Genomic DNA, 18,572 nt, shown 5'->3' with positions numbered 1-18,572 from the left:
TCGCTTTCCAGGACCCCGTTCTCAATAGCGAAAGGAGAGTGTTTGGATCACCCCTATGAGACCTCTCATATAATGATAACAACAACAACAACTACAACCACAACAACAACAATAATAATCAGAATAATAGTGGGTTCTTGTATAGCACTCATGTCTGTCAGATTTGACACCACTCCTGGCGCTCCACATTTATTACCCTGATGTGGCTGCCATAATGGAACTCTAACATTTAATGTTTGACTTTTTTAATCAAAGGATATGGTGGTCCAAATCTGTTCTGCCCCCACAGAGAAAGAAGATTAAGGTTGGAATTATGTTTAGATTTGGCGTTAAGGCTAGAAATTCCAAATTTGCCAACGTAAATCTAAATAATGAGAGGGCATCATGTACCCCATACTCTATCCCTAGCTCCACATCACTAGACAACATTGATATATATATATATATATATATATATATATATGCTATTCGGAATGCACAAAAATGCTTATGGAACTTTATTTGCAAGTTGCTATAATATTGTTGCCTCGCTGCTTTAATAAATGACATTACAGCAAGTGATAGAACATGACATTCTTTTCCTGCATGGGACTCCTAGCAGTGAGCCCAAGGAGATCTACAAACTCTTAAAATCATAAACCATGCAAATTCTGTCCAACCATTGTTGCAATTTTGCACATTGCCCCTGTATCAATGGAGTGACTTTTAGGAGTGCAGACTGCTGAGGTTATTAATCTTCAGGAGAGAATGGGTCTAGTCACCCCAAGTTGAATCATTGACTACAATGAGGAATTTGAACGTCATTGAGGGGTCTGGAGGGGGTAAAGGTAGATAGGGGGCCTGGTTGGGACAAAGAGAAGATTTGACAAGTGATTCAGTCATCATTTGTTGTCAGCAATATGATATGAAGTTAATAGCGTCCTTCAGCCTTTCCTGTGATGTCATCTTGAATAGCTACATGTATACCATTTTTATATACTGGTGTAGATAATAGATAATGCCTAATTTGTGGAGGAATAGATGCCTTAAAAATGTGTGTTGTCATCCAGATCCCAATGATTTATGGACTAGTACTTTTTTTTAAGAAGAGAAGGGAAAGTGTAACGTATTTCAGGCCCAAATTATCTTGATATGCATGAAATATAATGATTTTAGATATATCCTCAAAATCAACAGACATATGGCTCCGTTTAGTCTCATTTCACAACGCCCCCTATCGTCAGAGCATGATCGGAATCAGCAGCCTAACATGTTAGCCTATGGACGTTTTTTTTTTAAATCGTTAAAAATTCATTTTTTGTTTAAACGAAAAGCACATCCACCCCGACGTACGTTATCACTAGCTCTTTCATTGGAGCCCTCATGTCTCATTGACTTTTGAAAGTTCACCCACCGTAATTTTTCAAAATAGGTTGCAAGCTCGTCATTGCCTATAATACACATGTGAAACAAGTCTAACTTTGGACTCAGTTTACCAAGCGATTTGAAGATTATAGGTCGAGCACACGAAACATAAAAAGCATGAATTATCATAGATCACTTCTACCTATTTCATTATGTCCATTTCATCCAAACCCCCACCGTAATTTTTCCATTTAGTAAAAACAAACATTTTGCCGAGTTTAGCAAAAACATGAATATTCATGAACGGTCAGACAATACAGCCTTTTAGTACGTAACGTATAGTGAATGGGAATGGGCGATGATCCGTTCAGGAGGTAGAGGTCAGTGGTTTGTGCTGGCAATGTTCACGCGAGCGAAAATGAGACAATCGGAGCAATATGAATGCAATACTATTCAAAAAATAAATTGAATAGAAAAAAAAGATGGATCTAGAGGAGAGTGGATAAAAGATTGCAATGTGGAATTAAAGAAAATAAAGTAGAGGATCATATCAATAGATTTAGAACTTGAGAATTGAGATGTAATTGCAATAACTGTATACTGAATGATATTCAAAAGGTAAGGAAAGCAGAGATGAAGAAAAAACATTTAAATATTGTTTATAGAATAAATGAAGAAAGAAGAAGTTTGCAAAAAGGAATATGGACAGGAAAATATATCATGTGAAACTTTCCATAACAGAACATTGGTTTTGTTGTTGTTGTTGTTGTTTTGAGACAGAAGAAGAAATTGACAAATTCTACAAAATCTTAATTTGGGACTTCAATGAAAATTCTCCTTATTGCTAATGTCAAGACAAAGTATCTTGAACCTACTTCCAACTAGTTGTATCATATACACTTTACATGTAATCAGATATTGGCATTGAAACAATTACTATTAATGCCAAGTGATGATATTTCAGATAAACTTAGAGAAAAAAATGATTTCCACATTTGCAACTGAAAAAGAAAATCAAGAAAGTCAAACCATCTTCAATTCCAATCTTGGCCTTCATTTTACTGCTCTAACTTGTACGTCATACGAATGACCTTTGCTATCACAAGATGATCATTCTTTATTACTTCCTTCATTACGCTCGTTTCCTCTTGTAATCTTTCCAGTCGCATTTGTAAAAACAAATCTCATGACTTCCTGATTTTTAAAATCCCTTCAGGTCAGGAATTATTTCTTTAACGGCTAAGTTACTTTATCACCATTTATTCTTCAAATTGGCCATTCTGTATTTTAATAACAAATCTCATGACTTCCTGATTTTTATAATCCATTCAGGAATTTTTTCTTTGAGACATTTCAGAATTTACTCTTTAAATTGGCAACTCTGGTATTGCAATTTCAAATTTCATGACTTTCTGATATTTTTGTAATCCATTCAGGTCAGAAATTCTTTACTTTGAGACATTTCAGCATTTCTTCTTCAAATTGGCAACTCTGGTATTTTAAAGGGAGTGTGTCATGACAAGACTATGTGTCTTTCCCATGGCCCTACCCAGGGCCAATCGGGTATAATACGAATACGGATGACGCGACCGCAGCATTCACATGCATGTAACATATGCGAAACCGAAAGCGTGAGGAGAACTTCGGTCTGTTTCGCGAACACTAGCGCGCGCTAACCCAGTTATCAAGTCCATTTGTTTACGTGCAGTTGTCCAAAAGTAGATATAGATGGTGTTAACCAGTATTTGCCATGATACACTCCCTTTAATAACAAATCTCATGACTTTCTGATGTTTTTTAATCCGTTCAGGTCAGGAATTCTTTCTTTGAAGCTAAGTTGATTAGTATCTCGTCTTGAAATTGGCAACTCTGGTATTTTACTGTCATTGCTTCCTTCTTCAATATGATATTTCATACATGTTGTGGGTATTGTGGGTAGATTGTTTGGCATAGAAACGCTGATTACTTTGTAGATGACGTAGTATCTTCCCTATCATCAGTGTTTACTTCCCTTCAGCTCAATGAAGCTTGTTTTTTGTCCTCATTGCACAATCCCATTGCAGTGAGCAGTGAGCAATATAAAGTGTATGATGTAATACTTTGCACATTTATTTGTACTCAGCATGACAGTATGACATCATTGTCAATTCATACCTGCAAATGTTTGTATAAGGATCCAACTTTTCAATATATTAAACGGAATATGTTGAAACAGCTGTGTTACAACAATCAATTACAAAATAAACACAGAGAAGGAAAACAGAAAACAACAGTTGCAAATTATTAAAGCAATGTATATTACAACCTTTTACACATCACTTTATTTGTTGTATTTGTCACAAAAGCAGACAGGGTAGTTTTTTCAAACATGATATTTGGAAGACTTCTGAATAGGGATTTCCAAAAAGTAGAAGCTCTTCAAGTATATATGCATGTATATTTGGCAAGTAAAAACATTATTCTCCAGGTTGTAGGCGAGACAATCTAAAATTAGTCCATAAAAACAGAAAAGAATGAATAGACTGACGAATCGTCTCTATCAACAACTAAAAAAACACTTCAATAAAAGTGTTTTCCTCTAGGACCAGGTAACTTAACCAAACTATGAAAATCCTTTACTGTGTCGTTAAAACGTTGCAGTACAGACATTTGTTTGCGTATGCGTCTGCCCAGCCAGGCCCAACGACTTGCTGATGTTGCCACTTTGCAGAACAAACAGATTCGTTAGAAGGAAAAACCTCCTGGGGCATGATGGGAAGTTGTTCGTTTCCCCCATCACCCTCGGCGTGAGCTCTCTCCTAGGCAATGAACTCATTCAGGATCCATGCCCTTTTAGCAACCCCCTCCTCCTCAATACAAAAAATGTTCAAATAAACTTTTACAGAGTTTTATAGCTTTCTTCTACCCTATGAAGTCAATATATCAATATCAGTATTTAGACCTAACACAAACTGCCCAGAAAATCTCTCACACAAGTTTGAAAAATTTCAGAGGCCTAATTGAAGTGCATACTATTTATATGTACAGTGTACACCGTAGAACATATATACATGTATATACCAGTAATTGGAACAATTTTTAGCATGATTTTTTTTTTTGGGGGGGTGGGGGGAATCATCATATAGTTCTGCTCGTAGAAGCCTTTCAGCAATGTTTAGCAGATTCATACTTGTAGGAAAATTACAACATATGGCAAGCAAAAACCTGACTATCATTTTCATGTGTTTGAGAATTGCAAAAGATATGTTCTCCCATTTCCATTCCCAAAATAATGTTGACAAATGGTTTGTTGATTCAAAGTATAAGTGGTTGCAACTTACTGAGGCAACACAGGTAATTGAATGCCATGTACCAATTAACAGAGAGGTGTAAAGTTACCTAATTAATTTAAGGCAAAGCATTACCGTATACTATGTGCAGTGTATCTGGCACACTTTTAAAACATCATGACTTGTAGACACAAGAACTTTACAGTAATTAGTAAGCAAATTAAAGCAGTCTTGTTGCCAAGATGTAGCAAGAAAATGTTTTGTTTTCCACCTACCGGTAACCCTTGTGTAAGCCCTTGGCACATTCATGTACTACTGTTCAGCAGTCAGGAGAGTTTTACCTAATCCTTAATTAATACAATTTCCACGGCTATAAGATCATTCGTACAAGAAGTATTCAATAAATTCAATAAATCTATTTATTTACTGTACATGTACCTTTATTTAATCGAAATGATTTTGATTCTGAAAATGTCATGAAGTGTCTATTAACTTTGATATAACATATCAATTGGCACAACATATGTCTAAAAAATGCACCAAGTACATAAACAGTAAGTGATAAATGTGTATATTTATTTTTATGTTATTTTTTGTATTTATTAAATTTTCATCAGCAAGCTTCATTGACGTTGTCCTCTTCCATAGAAAGAAAAACATATGCATGAACATGTAGTCATTGCTGAAAATGATAAGTTATAAATTACTCTGCACTTGTAAAGGTGAAGGCCTCAGATGGAAATTAATAAAACCACATCAACTCAATTAATGTGAATCAACTGAATCCTGTTTTTAACCTCAAAGAAATTATTGCAAACTCTCAGAAAGACAGCAATTGAGACACCTGCAAACTTGATGTTATCTTAATTCTGCTTGCTGTATCACTTGCACTACAGTTGCAGTAAGATTTGTTTTTCCCTAATGAATCATGTTTGTTTTCAGATCCATACCCATCAAATCATTTCCATCAATTAAAGCTGTCTTTAAAACTTAATTCAAGACAGATAAGAGTCTAGTAGTGTTTATACATTATTTTCTACTTTTGTCATAGTTTGTCAAACTATGATACAACATATACAGGTGGCCTTTATACAGAGGTGGCCACTAAGACAGGTTTGACTGAGCATTTATTTATGTTTGAAAAATATCTCGATTTGTACAAAAAGAGTAACTTCTTGAGAATATAACTTGCAACCCCAGAAAGAGTAAACAGTTTCTATCTCCTTTCAAAATACATGTAACCTTTAGTCATGAAGTTTATGAAAAAATTTCTCCATAAGCATGGCAAGCTTTAGCAGCTGACTTTTTCAATCATTTGAAGCATAAATGTCAAGATATAGAGTAATTGTTTATTTTGGAGAGTCTTCTCATCGGAAAGAAAGGATTTCCTGACAAAATCTTCAGATGTTGATAGATCTATCTAAAGTTTCTGAGAACAATAAGAAGTAAAGCAAGAAAGGAAGCCTTTAGTTTACAAGTTTGAGATGGGATCACACAGGCACCTTTAAATGCTTTGGGATACTTGCTTGGGGGATGGGGGGGGGGGGTTACTGGTGCACTGTACATACATACATTTCATGCTTTTCATTTTTAATAAGATGCACTTAAGACACATTAAGATTTTTTGTAACTTCTCCTCTATATATTTGTATGATTTACTGACATTTAATTGGTAGTTATTTAATTGAGATTTCAGTATATCCACATCTTCTGCTGATAGTTGTTTGATTTATGCATATTGTTGATTATTTTTCATGAATAACTGACAATTTTTTACTGTAATACATGTGTATTAGACTAATTACAAAGAGCAGAACAAAATTTTGTAATATTATCAAATGTCTTGAATGCTTTAATGTTTCAGAGATTCAGAAGATTTTTGATATTTTTTTGTGTGGGGGGCGGTTCAAATTAATACACAAATGTCCCAATTTACGTAATTCTATTACTAGTTGGCTTTTGAGGTTGCCATGTGCAGGGAATTGTATTTTACAAATTTCATTGAACAGCAAATATATCTTTGATTGACCCTGTCTGCTATCATTATATTAATCTATACAAATATAATATACATGTACCGTAGATCCATGTCAACCAGAGCTAAAATAATTTAATTACTGCCCTTGTTGACTTGCCCTTCATTTAGTTCATCCAGACCCACAAAAACAAAAATCAAAACAAAAAAGAAATCAACAGATCAACAAAAGAAATTAGGAGACATGAGTACACAATGGTACTTTAAAGAAGAGTTATTTCATTATTTCAAACCAGGTGTTTGATTCTTGAAATCTTCAAATCTAAACATGTCTCTTGGCAGCCCACACAGAGGAAACATAAACAGGCTATGTATCAATTTCTCAGAAATCAGATATATTGTCATTCTATCTTTCCACGGATATATGAGAAAATAATGGGAGTGCCCGCCAGACATAGGTGTAATTAACCATATCTAGTTTAGAAACTTCTTAAGACGACAGTCAATATTTCTCTACGAACTTGAGTAGAAATCGATAGTGGACGGTAAATGCTTTGTATATCAGGTGCACCCGTATCAAACACTGCCCCCAAAGAATTGACATATTATGTTCTGCCATGTCAGACTCCTTGAGAAAGGGGTGTTGAGGTGGGATCAAGTTGTCCATGAAATTGGCGGGTGAGGGACGGTATTGTGTGACAGGCAAATTCTGAAATTGGAGTGGAGCGATAATTTTAGCCTCAAGGTTTAAGCGGTAGTGTACATGTGCAGGTCTTAAAGAATCTTGGATTGGTTCAGTGTGAAGGTGAGATTGAGAAGTGAAAAGTAAAGAGAGAGAGAGAGAGAGAATGTATGAGGAGAAGGATAGAGAAACAAAATGGAGAAACAGAAGGACGGGAAAGCTCATAAATGAAATGAAGATAAAGTAATCAAAGTGAGAAATACAATTCAGATAGACAACGGGATACTTGAAAAGATAACAAGCATATGACTGGAAGTAAAAGAAAGGTTAAGAGAGACAGACAGAGATAGAGTCAGGCAGAGGGGGAGCATACAGTGATATAACAGAGGTATAGAAAGTGATAGAATCAGAGATGCTGTGAGAAGAAAAAGGATAGACAAAACCATAAAGGGATGAGTAGATGTGAAAGCAAATAATTTTTCTTTTTAAATTCTTTAATTAAAATGTATCTGCTACACTGTATCAGTACATTCATGTAGTTACGATGCATCAATAGCATGCAGATTTCTTTTTCCATATCTCTCTCTTTCTCTTTCTCCCTCTCTCTCTCTCTCTCTCTGTCTCTGTCTCTATCTCTATCTGTATCTCTCTGTCTCTTCCCCTTTTTAACCTGTTGTTCGATGTCAATATATTCATTGACATTCTTTTTTCAACGTCAAACAAACCAATAAAAAAAAATTATATTCATATTATTTTCTATTTTACATTTTTCCCCCTCTCCCACCTGCAGTTCTGGATGATATCTTCTACCACCCGACCAACATGACCGTGATTGATCTGCAGTCCGCTCCAGCTTACTTCCAGTGTATCACCGGTGACAGTGTACCTCTAGCCGTCATCACCTGGGAGAAAGATGGAGTGCCGGTGATCGATGTAAGTCATTTTCATGAGTGTGGGACTTAAAGCAATAGCAGCCTTGAGATGTTCTGGTTGAAACAATTGGAGGCACCAAGGCCCAGGCATAGTTTAAACCGGTACCTCAAAAAGAAGGCAGGGTATATTTGATTTACATCCTGCATCAAAGATATATTTTTCAACAACAACAAAAGTTGTGTTAATTTTTTTAATTGAAATCGTATTTAAATTAAATTTTTTTAACATTTTACAGTTTGTATGCGAGCCGTAAATAGTACTTTTTGCAAAAAAGTGTGTTTATATTTGATCATTTGAAGAGCTCTCAACCAAGCAAAACCAAGAAATTCTCGATGGGAAAAGATTCTAATAACAATTATATTTACGGTAATTGTAGGACTGAAAATTTAAATTATAATATTTTGAAATTTCTTTAATGGTACAGGGCAAATGGGAGGGGCCTCGCAAGATACGACACGCAGTTGCCAATTTATGTTTGATTGATCACAAAAAAATTCAAAAATTCATAACTTTCTTATTTTTAATCTGTTTTTGCTCAAACTTTCACTGACCTGTTTCTCTCCTTATTCCTGCTTCTATAAAAACCAAATCAATATCAGGGTGGACTTCACCTTTCAAGATATTTTTTAGTTTGATTCGTAACATTTATTATATATCATCGTCTTCCTTATTATCTTCCACACAGGACCAGATCAACATAGTCATCTACTCCTCCCAGTTCGGGGCCCAGGATTCCCTCAAAGTCTCAGGAACCCTCCAAATCAACAACGTCCGTTTGGTCCACGCCGGTCAATACCAGTGTGTGGTCACCAATCCCTTCCTGCCCTACCAGCCCATACGGAGCCAAACGGTCACTCTGGCCGTTGAACGTAAGTTTTGACCAGCATGTCCAGTGTGGTTTTGTTTGATTTATCTCCAATTTCCTGTGGATGACACCTCTTGAAAATGAGACACAAAGGCATTTTTTTTCTCCAAAAGACACACATAAGATAATATCAGTATTACATTATTGCTAATAGTCTTTTGAAGTTTGGTGAATTTATATGATATAAGCACAAGTCTTAAAGTGTAGGATAGCAATTCTATTTACTAATTGGCATAGTAATTAATGTGCAAATTATATATAATGGTATGAATGCCAGTCTTGCCTTGAATTATGGTTAATTTTGCATGACGGAAAGGCCCATTAATTTACATGATTAGCACATTTTTCAAATTTAAGTGGAAGATGGCAATTTTCTATACTAATTGGCATAGTGATTGATGGGCACTTTAGGTATTAAAATATTAATCTGCTATTTTTGTATTGACCTACATGTATGCTCAGCTTTGGATGAATAAAATGTCCATTTGCATGATTATAGCACATGTTTTAAACATTTAATTGAAGGATAGCAATTTTGTATGCCAAGAGGCATAATTCTACAACTGCCAATATTGTAATGAGATGCAGTCAATCTTTCATGATAGAATTGCTTACCAGTATTTGAAATGATTAGCACATATTTAAGTGGGGGATTAAAATTGTGTTTTGTTAATTGGCATACTGATTGAGATCAATGTCAATTTCGTAGGGAAGATGGTCAATTTGGCATGATAAAGTTACCAATCATAGTGGTTTATATATTTGTTGATACTTGATTAGCATATGTTTTGGTGTGGGACATCAATTTTGTGTACTAATTGGCATCAGAATATCAGTTATTGCAGTCTCTCCATTTTACAGAAAATAAACAACAGTAAAAAAAAAAAATGTTAAAAAATTGGTGATTAGAAAGCCATTCAATTTAATGAACAGTAGTCATCCTTAAAGACACTGTCAAACTCTTTGGCCGTAAACCACAAAGGTAGTCTAAATCTAAGCTAGGGTTCACATTTTAAATCATCAACTGAATGCCTAAAGGTGACAAGTAGAAGAGAAATTACATATAGTCAAAATGTGAGCAAAAACATGGAAATCAACTTTTTGTTTACCTTAGTTTCAAAGAACAAAGCATTGAATCTTTTTGTTAGGTCTTTTTTTTCTCCTTCATATGTATACTGTATTTACTTTTTGGCCATTTTGGTCACCCATGGTAAATTGTTGGGGTAGAACATGGTTTAAATTTAAACTTCTTTCAAGAAATCTAGCTCATACAGTACCTGCCATTTAAACCACAAGTGATTCATGATGTGTCATGTACATGTAATAGTGATGATTTGCAATCTCGGTGAACATTAGTTCACAGTCAGACTATATTTAGCAAATCACACTTCATGAATGAGCTATCACGAGTGGATTAGGACTTTAAAGCAAAGATTATCCCTGTCAAAAATATGATTGAGAGATGTTTCCATATTGGGGAACATTCACCTAAAATGGCATTCCCAGAATTTTACTTTCGTCATTGATCAGAAACTTCCACCCCAAGATAAAGCTGGCTAAAGAAGGAACCTGTTTTACCAAATTTATAAAAAGTTGTCATTTTTTCTTCTTCCGAGAGCCCTTAATAACAAGCTATTATATATACCTTTTATATATATGTCATCGTTTCCAAAAGGGCCTGTTCCATCTCATGATGAATATACCAGTAGCTTAATATATGACCATACATTCGATTTCATGACATTTGTGTGGAAAAAGTCCCTGATTTATTTTAGCAAGTCTTTAATCATTACAGATTTCCTTGTAAAATCTTGGCTGTTTCCATGTTAACTTTTTCAATATTGGTTTTTATCATTGTTGATATGGGGATGATTCTTAAAGATGGAATCCATTTTTGCATACATTTCTGGCAATAGTGAGTCATCAAGACCATCATTTTTTATGAGAAATATATATTCCTCAAAACTGAATCAAATCGTAAATGGCCTATATTGTATGAAAAGTGTAGTTGTGCCAATTTATATTTTGAATAATGAATGTCATTTCTGAGGGACTGCATTGCGAAAAAAATACACAGGAGCAGTGAGAAATTTATCTAAGGGAAGTTGTAAAAGAGCCCTGATTTCAAAACGAAAATAACAAGATTTATTTAAATCCCGGGGCAGTTTGGAAAACTAGAGCAAATCCTGAAATAGCGCTTGTGAACTTAAATAAGCCATCTTATCGCCGGGCTGTCCACATAGACACGTTACAGGTGGCACACGAAATGCTTTTGAGCATTAAAAGCAGTGAGAACTCTCCTATTAAAGGGATCGTTTAACAATGTTAAATCTGAGATGCAAGGCTCTACATGTTATCAGTGTCTGTAATATGGTGTAATATTGAAGCCCTACAAAAAATTGCGCTTCAAAATGATTGAGAAATGCCTCAAAAAAAGTTTTTAAAAACTTTTAGTGATCGGTTTTACCATACTCATTTACCCCAATAGACTGTAGTGTTATGAAAACCATTTGGCGAACAAAAAATTTGATTTAGATTTTCAATCATAAATATCTTGCTAATCAGACAGGCATGTAAAAGTCATGGGGTTCCGGACTGACCTTAAGGTTTATAATTATCATTGCAGCATGAGCTAAATCAAGGATTTTTTTAAAGGATCTAAGACAAAGTTACCGGATCCCTTTAATATCAGCCTTGAAGGAAACCAAGGATTAGTGCACCAGTCTGGCACAACAGCAATGAAGAAAGAGAGAAAAACAGAGAAACCAAATTTGTTTTGGCTGGCCTTTCTTGGTTTTATTAGAATGCAATCAATTTCTTCCCCAATTTCCATCTTTGATTTGTCTCGCCCGGTTTGGGATATTTTGAGTATTCTCTTGGGATGGCCAAGTCTAGGGCAGCCTTCATCGGGGACAGGGTGATCTGTATGTCCAAGAGAAATGGTCAAATTGGCAACTGATCAAAAGGTGATCTAAGGTATTGATAAGATGTGCCATGGGGAAGATTTTAAACATACCCTGGGGATAATGGAGACTTTAAATTAAATTTATTACTTTTTTTTTTCCCTTTGAAAATTAAGAGAATAGGAAAGGGGGAAATTATCTTATTGATGTGCAAAAACCATGAGATGATGATCCATTTGCTTAGTCTTTTGTAACATGTGCATATGTGATTTTGATAGTGTAGAGTTCCAATCTTTAGCTAGGTCTGAGCAATGTTTAAAAGATCTGTGACAGTGTAAAGGATGTTTGAAATACAGTCAAACCTGTCTATAGTGACCGCCAAAGGAAAACACAAAAAGTGGTCTTTGTAGACAGGTTCCTTTAGTACATGTTTCAATGAGAAACCATTTTCAAGGGAAACAAAACATGTGGTCTTTGTAGTCAGGTGGTCACTAGAGCAGGTTTGACTGTACTTTTTTAATTTGTGTTGCTTTCCACAGCAAACTCTAGCATCCATACGTCAGCTTAGCTCCAACCAATGAGGTAGTTCAAGCGGGACAGGCGGCCATCTTCCTTTCGTCATCCTGGGAGATACAATCCCAGTTTATGGCTGGGTTTGGGCAGTGTTTACAAGATCTGTGACATAATTGATGTTTAAATCATGTTTTTTGCTCTCCACAGCCAACCCTGGCGCCCCATACATCAGTCTAGCCCCGACCAGCGAGGTAGTCCCGACAGGGCAAGCGGCCATCTTCCCTTGCGTCATCCTGGGAGACCCGTTCCCAGTCATCACCTGGCGCCGGGAGGGAGCAGCCCTAGACATCATGAACTCCACCGAGGTCCAGGTCCTCCTGAACGGTTCCCTGCGGTTCTCATCCATCACCCAGGCCCAGGAAGGGAGCTACGTTTGTACTGGGACCAGCAGAGTGGGGTCCGTGTCCGCCCCTAGCATCACGCTCTTCACAGCAAGTAAGTGAAAATGTTGAACGTTTGGAGGGTGATGTGATGTAACAATTGTTGGTTTGCCAAGGGTTTAGCAGCCAGGGCTATAGGAAATGAACTGTCTCAGGAGTTGCCAAATACTACCCTTTAGCCTGTGTCATCACAAAGTTTGTTAAATTCATATATGCTATATGAAAAAAGAACTTTTGCTTGATATCAGTACTAGGAGATTGAGTGTATGATGATTTGATATTAATTTGGTTTGGAATGTGGGACCTCTATGTTCCAAGACTATTGTTTTAACTGTGACACATTCTCTATAATTTACCAGGTACCGATTATTCTACGAATTGAGTGCATTCTACAGACAATGGTTTTCAGAGCTAGACCAGGGTTCTGATTTTGAAAAATTATTGGAAGTGCATAGAAACATGATATCATAATATAACATAATATAACATAAAGTAATGTGTGGTATAAAAGAATGGAATGTTATCACTATTATCTTGATTACTTTTATATCATCATAATTTGTATTAGCATTAGCATACCTGCCAACCCTCCCGAATAATGCGGAATATCCCATTTTTCTGGATTTTTAGGACCCCAAAATGCGGGAGATTCCGGATTTTCAAAATTTCTATTTTTTTTTTTTTTTTTTTTTTTTTTTTTTTGTGTGTTGCTTAAGCCAAATTAAGCTTGTTTTATCATATGCCGCGATGTGAGAGTTCATGTATTGCGTGCGTTGAAGGGCTGCATGATTGAGCAGCGAATTTGTATTAGCTTTTTTGCACAGATTTACTGTGTATTGCCAGTTACACTGCCGCTGCATGTGCGAACGCCTGTTAAGGGTACAGATTTCTTATTTTCGAAGACATACCGTGCTAAAAATTCTTAATTCTCATTTTCAAATGTTGGCAGGTATGCATTAGTCTAACCATTTATTGATTACCATTGTCATCTGTAAGGTATGGATTGGAACTTTGTGACGGAGCCCACAGACCTTGATGTCCTAGAGGGGACACCTGCAACCCTGTTCTGCCGTGCTCCGCTCAGCAGACCTACAGCCAATGTCACGTGGTTCAAGGATGCCATCCTCTACACCCCACGAACAGGAGCCCAGATTCTGGGTAAGTCTAACTGAAAAAGAAGAATTAAAAAGCATAGTAATTCATTTGATTTGGTTGAACTCTAAACACTCTCTTTCTGCAATGCATTGTACACCCACAGCGATACTGAAGAATTAAATTATCGTAGCATACTTAAGGAATTATGTAAAATCTGCTTAGTGCCTGACTATACATGTAAACCTACATTCTTTTACGTGACTGACACATTGCCTATGATTTGGTAGAACTCTAATTAACTCTCTTTTTTCTGCATGCCTTGTTCAAAATTTTGTGATTGAAATTTTAGGGAAAGAGCAAGTTTTATTGCAATGGAGTGCCTGTACATCTACTTTAGATGTAGAAGCATAGACATTTTTTCTTTTTTGTAACCTTGGTTTAACCTTTTCAGATGATACTATTCTTTTTGGATGACACTTTTGATCTGCACAGTGTTTTTACATATATGCATACAGGGTGCAAATGTAGGTGTCTGACATTTTGGATCAAAATAGAGACTTGATTTGAAGGTTTAGACTTTCATAAGATTAAGATACAACTAGCAAACAATGCTAATGTTGCAGTCTATCGTGACTGTGTTTCTTACGTGTAAAAATCAAACGGTTACATCAGTTCTCCTCCATTTCTGAAAGAAGTCCTTAAGATCACAACTGTTGTATGAAGAGCAAGCTTGGCAGATATACATACATGTACAGTACAGGAAAACTTGAGTTATAAGCTTCATTTCCTGTGTTCTATTTGATGAGTGGGTGGCCTCAAATTCACTTCCATTGACCCTCCCCTAGGGGACACACCAATGGAAGTTTGTCGTTGACCGTCTTGACGATTGGCTGAAGGCACCTACCGAAACTGGACAATCAAGTCTTGCATGACGGCATGTCTATTAGGCATTAGGCCTGTCCTCATTAGCTCGAGTTTGCCAAATAACCCGCTATTTTAACTATCCGGATTGCAAATTAACCAGTTAATTTGCGTGTTGATCAGCCCGCAGTTGCAATTATCGGGCTATTTGGTTGAGAAAATATCCTGAGAAATCTTGGTTTTGTTTCCAAAATATCCCGCTATTTCGGAAATAGCAGGTTAATTTGCGCCCGTCTAAGCTATTTTGTGATGAGCGTATCGGTCTAGTGAGGACAAAATTTTGAGCTTCAGGATAATATCCCGAGTCTGAAAATAGCTGGTTATTTGGCAAACTCCAGCTGATGAAGTCAGGCCTATCATCACACGTAGTTCGCCAATCAATGAACCTTTTCAGTCTTAGAGGCATTGTTTATATATCATATCCTGGATGAAGATTTTAAGAAATTGGGAAAACAATAAAAGAGAGAAAAACTACCATACCAAGGGGATCTACTCTGAAGGCACCTTCCTAGAACGGGACTACAGCTTACATACTTGTAAAGGCACTCTTGAAGTCTTCTAGGTTTTGTTTGTATATCATGAAAGGATGGATGGACATATAAAAAAACTTGTGAAAGACAAAATTCAAGTATAGGAGAGATAAATTGACCATTCCTGAATGGAAAGAGGGGGAAGGGGACATCAACAGAAATAGAAAGAGGAAGGGAGAGATAGATATATGAGGGAGAAGAAAAGAGTGGGAGGTGGAGGGAGAGAGAGAGAGAGAGAGAGGGAGGGATAGGGGGAGGGAGGAAATGGAATATCAAACAACATATTTAATGCCAATGAGATGCATATATATATATAGTCCACAGGAGCGTACATATGATTATTACAGATATTATTTATTATTACCCGTATCAGACATCTGAGCTGGTCATTTACAAAACCGTATTGCCCTAGTTTTCACTAGCAGTGGGAACGGAGGGGTATATTCTTTGTATTTTCCTTGGTCTCCCTGCGCGTATTGACTTTGCGTGTAGAGACGAGTGAAAATATACCTTGGTATTTTCCACGGTCTCGCATTTTCATTGCGCATCTATTAATATTATGCGTACGAGAACCTGCGCACTTTGCGCGCACTCTATTGTGACGTAATAATCACACCAAATACACACTGTTTGTAGTGTATTGAACATTTTGTCAAGCACTGGATGCACAGTGTTGGTTTGACAAAGTTTGTTCAGTTCTTGAGATTGTCATGGTGGATGTCTGTATTTGCTCTAGATGTCTGATTTGGATAACAATAAAAATATTGACTGGCTTTACTTTTGGGGGATATCAGAAATATTGACCGCGCTAAGACCATATTGCCCTCGTCTTTCGACTCGGGGCAATATGATCTGAGCTTGGTCAATATTTCTGATATACCCCTCAAGGCCAGTCAATATTATATAAATATCTGACATCTAGCATGAGAATATATACATCAAGTATAGGTGGGTTTTTTAAAGACAATATGTTACATAAATCTTGGTGTCTTTATAGCACCCAAATTAAAGATTCACCTGTCTATACATATGGGACTAAGATTAAGAAAGAGGTCAATATTTCTAAATGTAATTTAATACCATATGGACGAACATAGGGCCTCCGATCTATTTCTGATCCAGAGCCGGAATTACAGCATGACCGGCAGAAAACCGGGGAGGAAGAGAGGAAAGCTAGGGCCATCTCCAGGCCCTGATTGGCTCTCGTCTGTCACCTGATCTAAACCCTTGATAGAAGGTCACTCAACTCGACCCTGCTCTTCTAATTCAGATTCAAAAAAGCAAATCATTGCTCACTGATTCAATTAATTTCATACCGTATACATCTGAAAATCTTGTGATTGTGATCTGATTTGTCTAATTTCATTTTTGATTGGTGACATGTACAGATCTTGACTCTGTATGTAGCAAACAGAAAGGGCTAAGCCTTACATGCCCCCTAAACTCTCACAAAAGCTACCATAAAGTTAACCAAAGAGCCATCGATCTTAATATCAAATTCTTGTCAGGTTTTATTTTTGTTTTGCCTAATACATGTAGATGCCTAAAAAGAGGGTTTAATGATACACACATAGTTGGATTTACATTTTATGATACTTGTTCATGCTCATGTACATGTTTTTATTTCATTTTGTTTAATATTGAATCATGACGTTAAGGCATGATGAACTTGACAGAAAGTAAGTTTTTAACTTTCTATGTATGCATGTTCATGATATTATTTAGTAAATATTCTTGAAAATAAAAGTGAAGGCTATTGTCTTGTTTGACTAGATGTATGACAGGTTTAAAAAAAATTAAGATTAGGCCCACTTATATACCAAATGATCACTTGATAAAGTTAGTACCGTAGGCTCTTTTTTTTTCTTCGAAGATGTCCATTACATGTACTATGTATATGCATGACAGGTTGAATTCATGATTGAAATATCCATGACTTGCAAATTAACCTGTCATATTTCTTTGGATGAATAAGCCCTGTTTATTCAAGATTGATTTCAGCATCATTTAATTGAATCAAACGGGATGTCTTATCTACTGCACTTACACAAACATGTTTACACATCTCCGCCGAGGGCTAATGAAAATGACTTCGCAATCATGATTTTTCTGCCATCTCTCCCCGGACCCAAGTCATGTTTTCTGCCGCCATGGGGGGAACGGTTAATTAGGACCAGGAGCCGCTTGCAAAATATTTGTGCCGTGCTTCGATTGCGTGTTTCCTCGGTCCCAGGACGGTTTGGCGCCGCAGCGCTGTCATGCATTGGTATCTCCGTCAACGATGGAATGCCGTGGCGTGGCAGAGTGGTGGTGCAAGAGGTGTGACATTGATACATGTACGTAGTAATAAGTGGCATACGAGGAGCCTTTGTATAGGTCAGCCATTTTAGCTCAGTTGAGCCAGTTCTGTTGATTACTTCTAAAGGAAAATAGAATTTCACAGAATTAAATCAAAGTAACAATTCATGATCAATATGAGAGATAGATGTTATCTGCCCAATGAATTTTGTAGAAATCGTGAATGATACTCGAATAATGAGCAAAGAAAGATGCATGTAAAAAGTACATGATTCATAAACTGCTTTGGTCTCAAAAAACCAAAACATACTGTGGGGATGAATTGCAAATTAAGTTATATTTTATTTACACTTTAATCAAAGCTCTGACAGACACAATGCCCCTGATAGTGGCATATAGTGCAGTAATGTGTTTTCCATAATGTAACAGTGCAATGCTTCCTACTTGGAGGCCAGGTAAATCTGGCAACAACAAAAAAAAAATGCCCTGAAATACTTGTGAATGAAAACACCCTGTTTACAAGGACAAGAAAGCACAGAATTTCAATTACACAGTAGCTTGCACTCTCCTTCAGAGTCAATTTTCTTGTTTAGACCCACTATTGTTTGCGACAGGGTAATTGGAGTTAACATTGCCCAACAGATAAAGTCCTGATTGAGTTGTGTTGTCAGCTTAACCCTATCCTCAGGAGTATCTGGCATTACGACGCAGAGATGCGGAGCACGTTCGCCGCACTAGCCCCAGAGCGCGAGTAAGCGAGACTGATGAAAGATCGGATTAACGGTGACTCTTCATGAACAGTTC

The 18,572-nt window shown here is 36.5% G+C and overlaps 1 protein-coding gene across 4 annotated transcripts in view; it reads left to right on the top strand.

The window, feature by feature from the left end:
* Positions 1–18,572, top strand: part of LOC100893476 (neogenin) — a 94,302-nt gene that overhangs the window by 24,260 nt on the left and 51,470 nt on the right. For all 4 annotated transcript variants that reach the window (XM_030997033.1, XM_030997030.1, XM_030997031.1 and 1 more), the window contains exons 4-7: positions 8,061–8,203; positions 8,889–9,072; positions 12,692–12,979; positions 13,921–14,082. In XM_030997033.1, the coding sequence (XP_030852893.1) occupies positions 8,061–8,203; positions 8,889–9,072; positions 12,692–12,979; positions 13,921–14,082 (777 nt within the window). The remainder of the gene's footprint in view (positions 1–8,060; positions 8,204–8,888; positions 9,073–12,691; positions 12,980–13,920; positions 14,083–18,572) is intronic.

This window comes from Strongylocentrotus purpuratus, unplaced genomic scaffold (genome assembly GCF_000002235.5).
Source record: "Strongylocentrotus purpuratus isolate Spur 01 unplaced genomic scaffold, Spur_5.0 spur5_scaffold_4, whole genome shotgun sequence".
NCBI classification, from domain to species: domain Eukaryota; kingdom Metazoa; phylum Echinodermata; class Echinoidea; order Camarodonta; family Strongylocentrotidae; genus Strongylocentrotus; species Strongylocentrotus purpuratus.
Note: the sequence above shows the minus strand (reverse complement) of the source record. Positions and strands in the feature narration are given on the sequence as shown.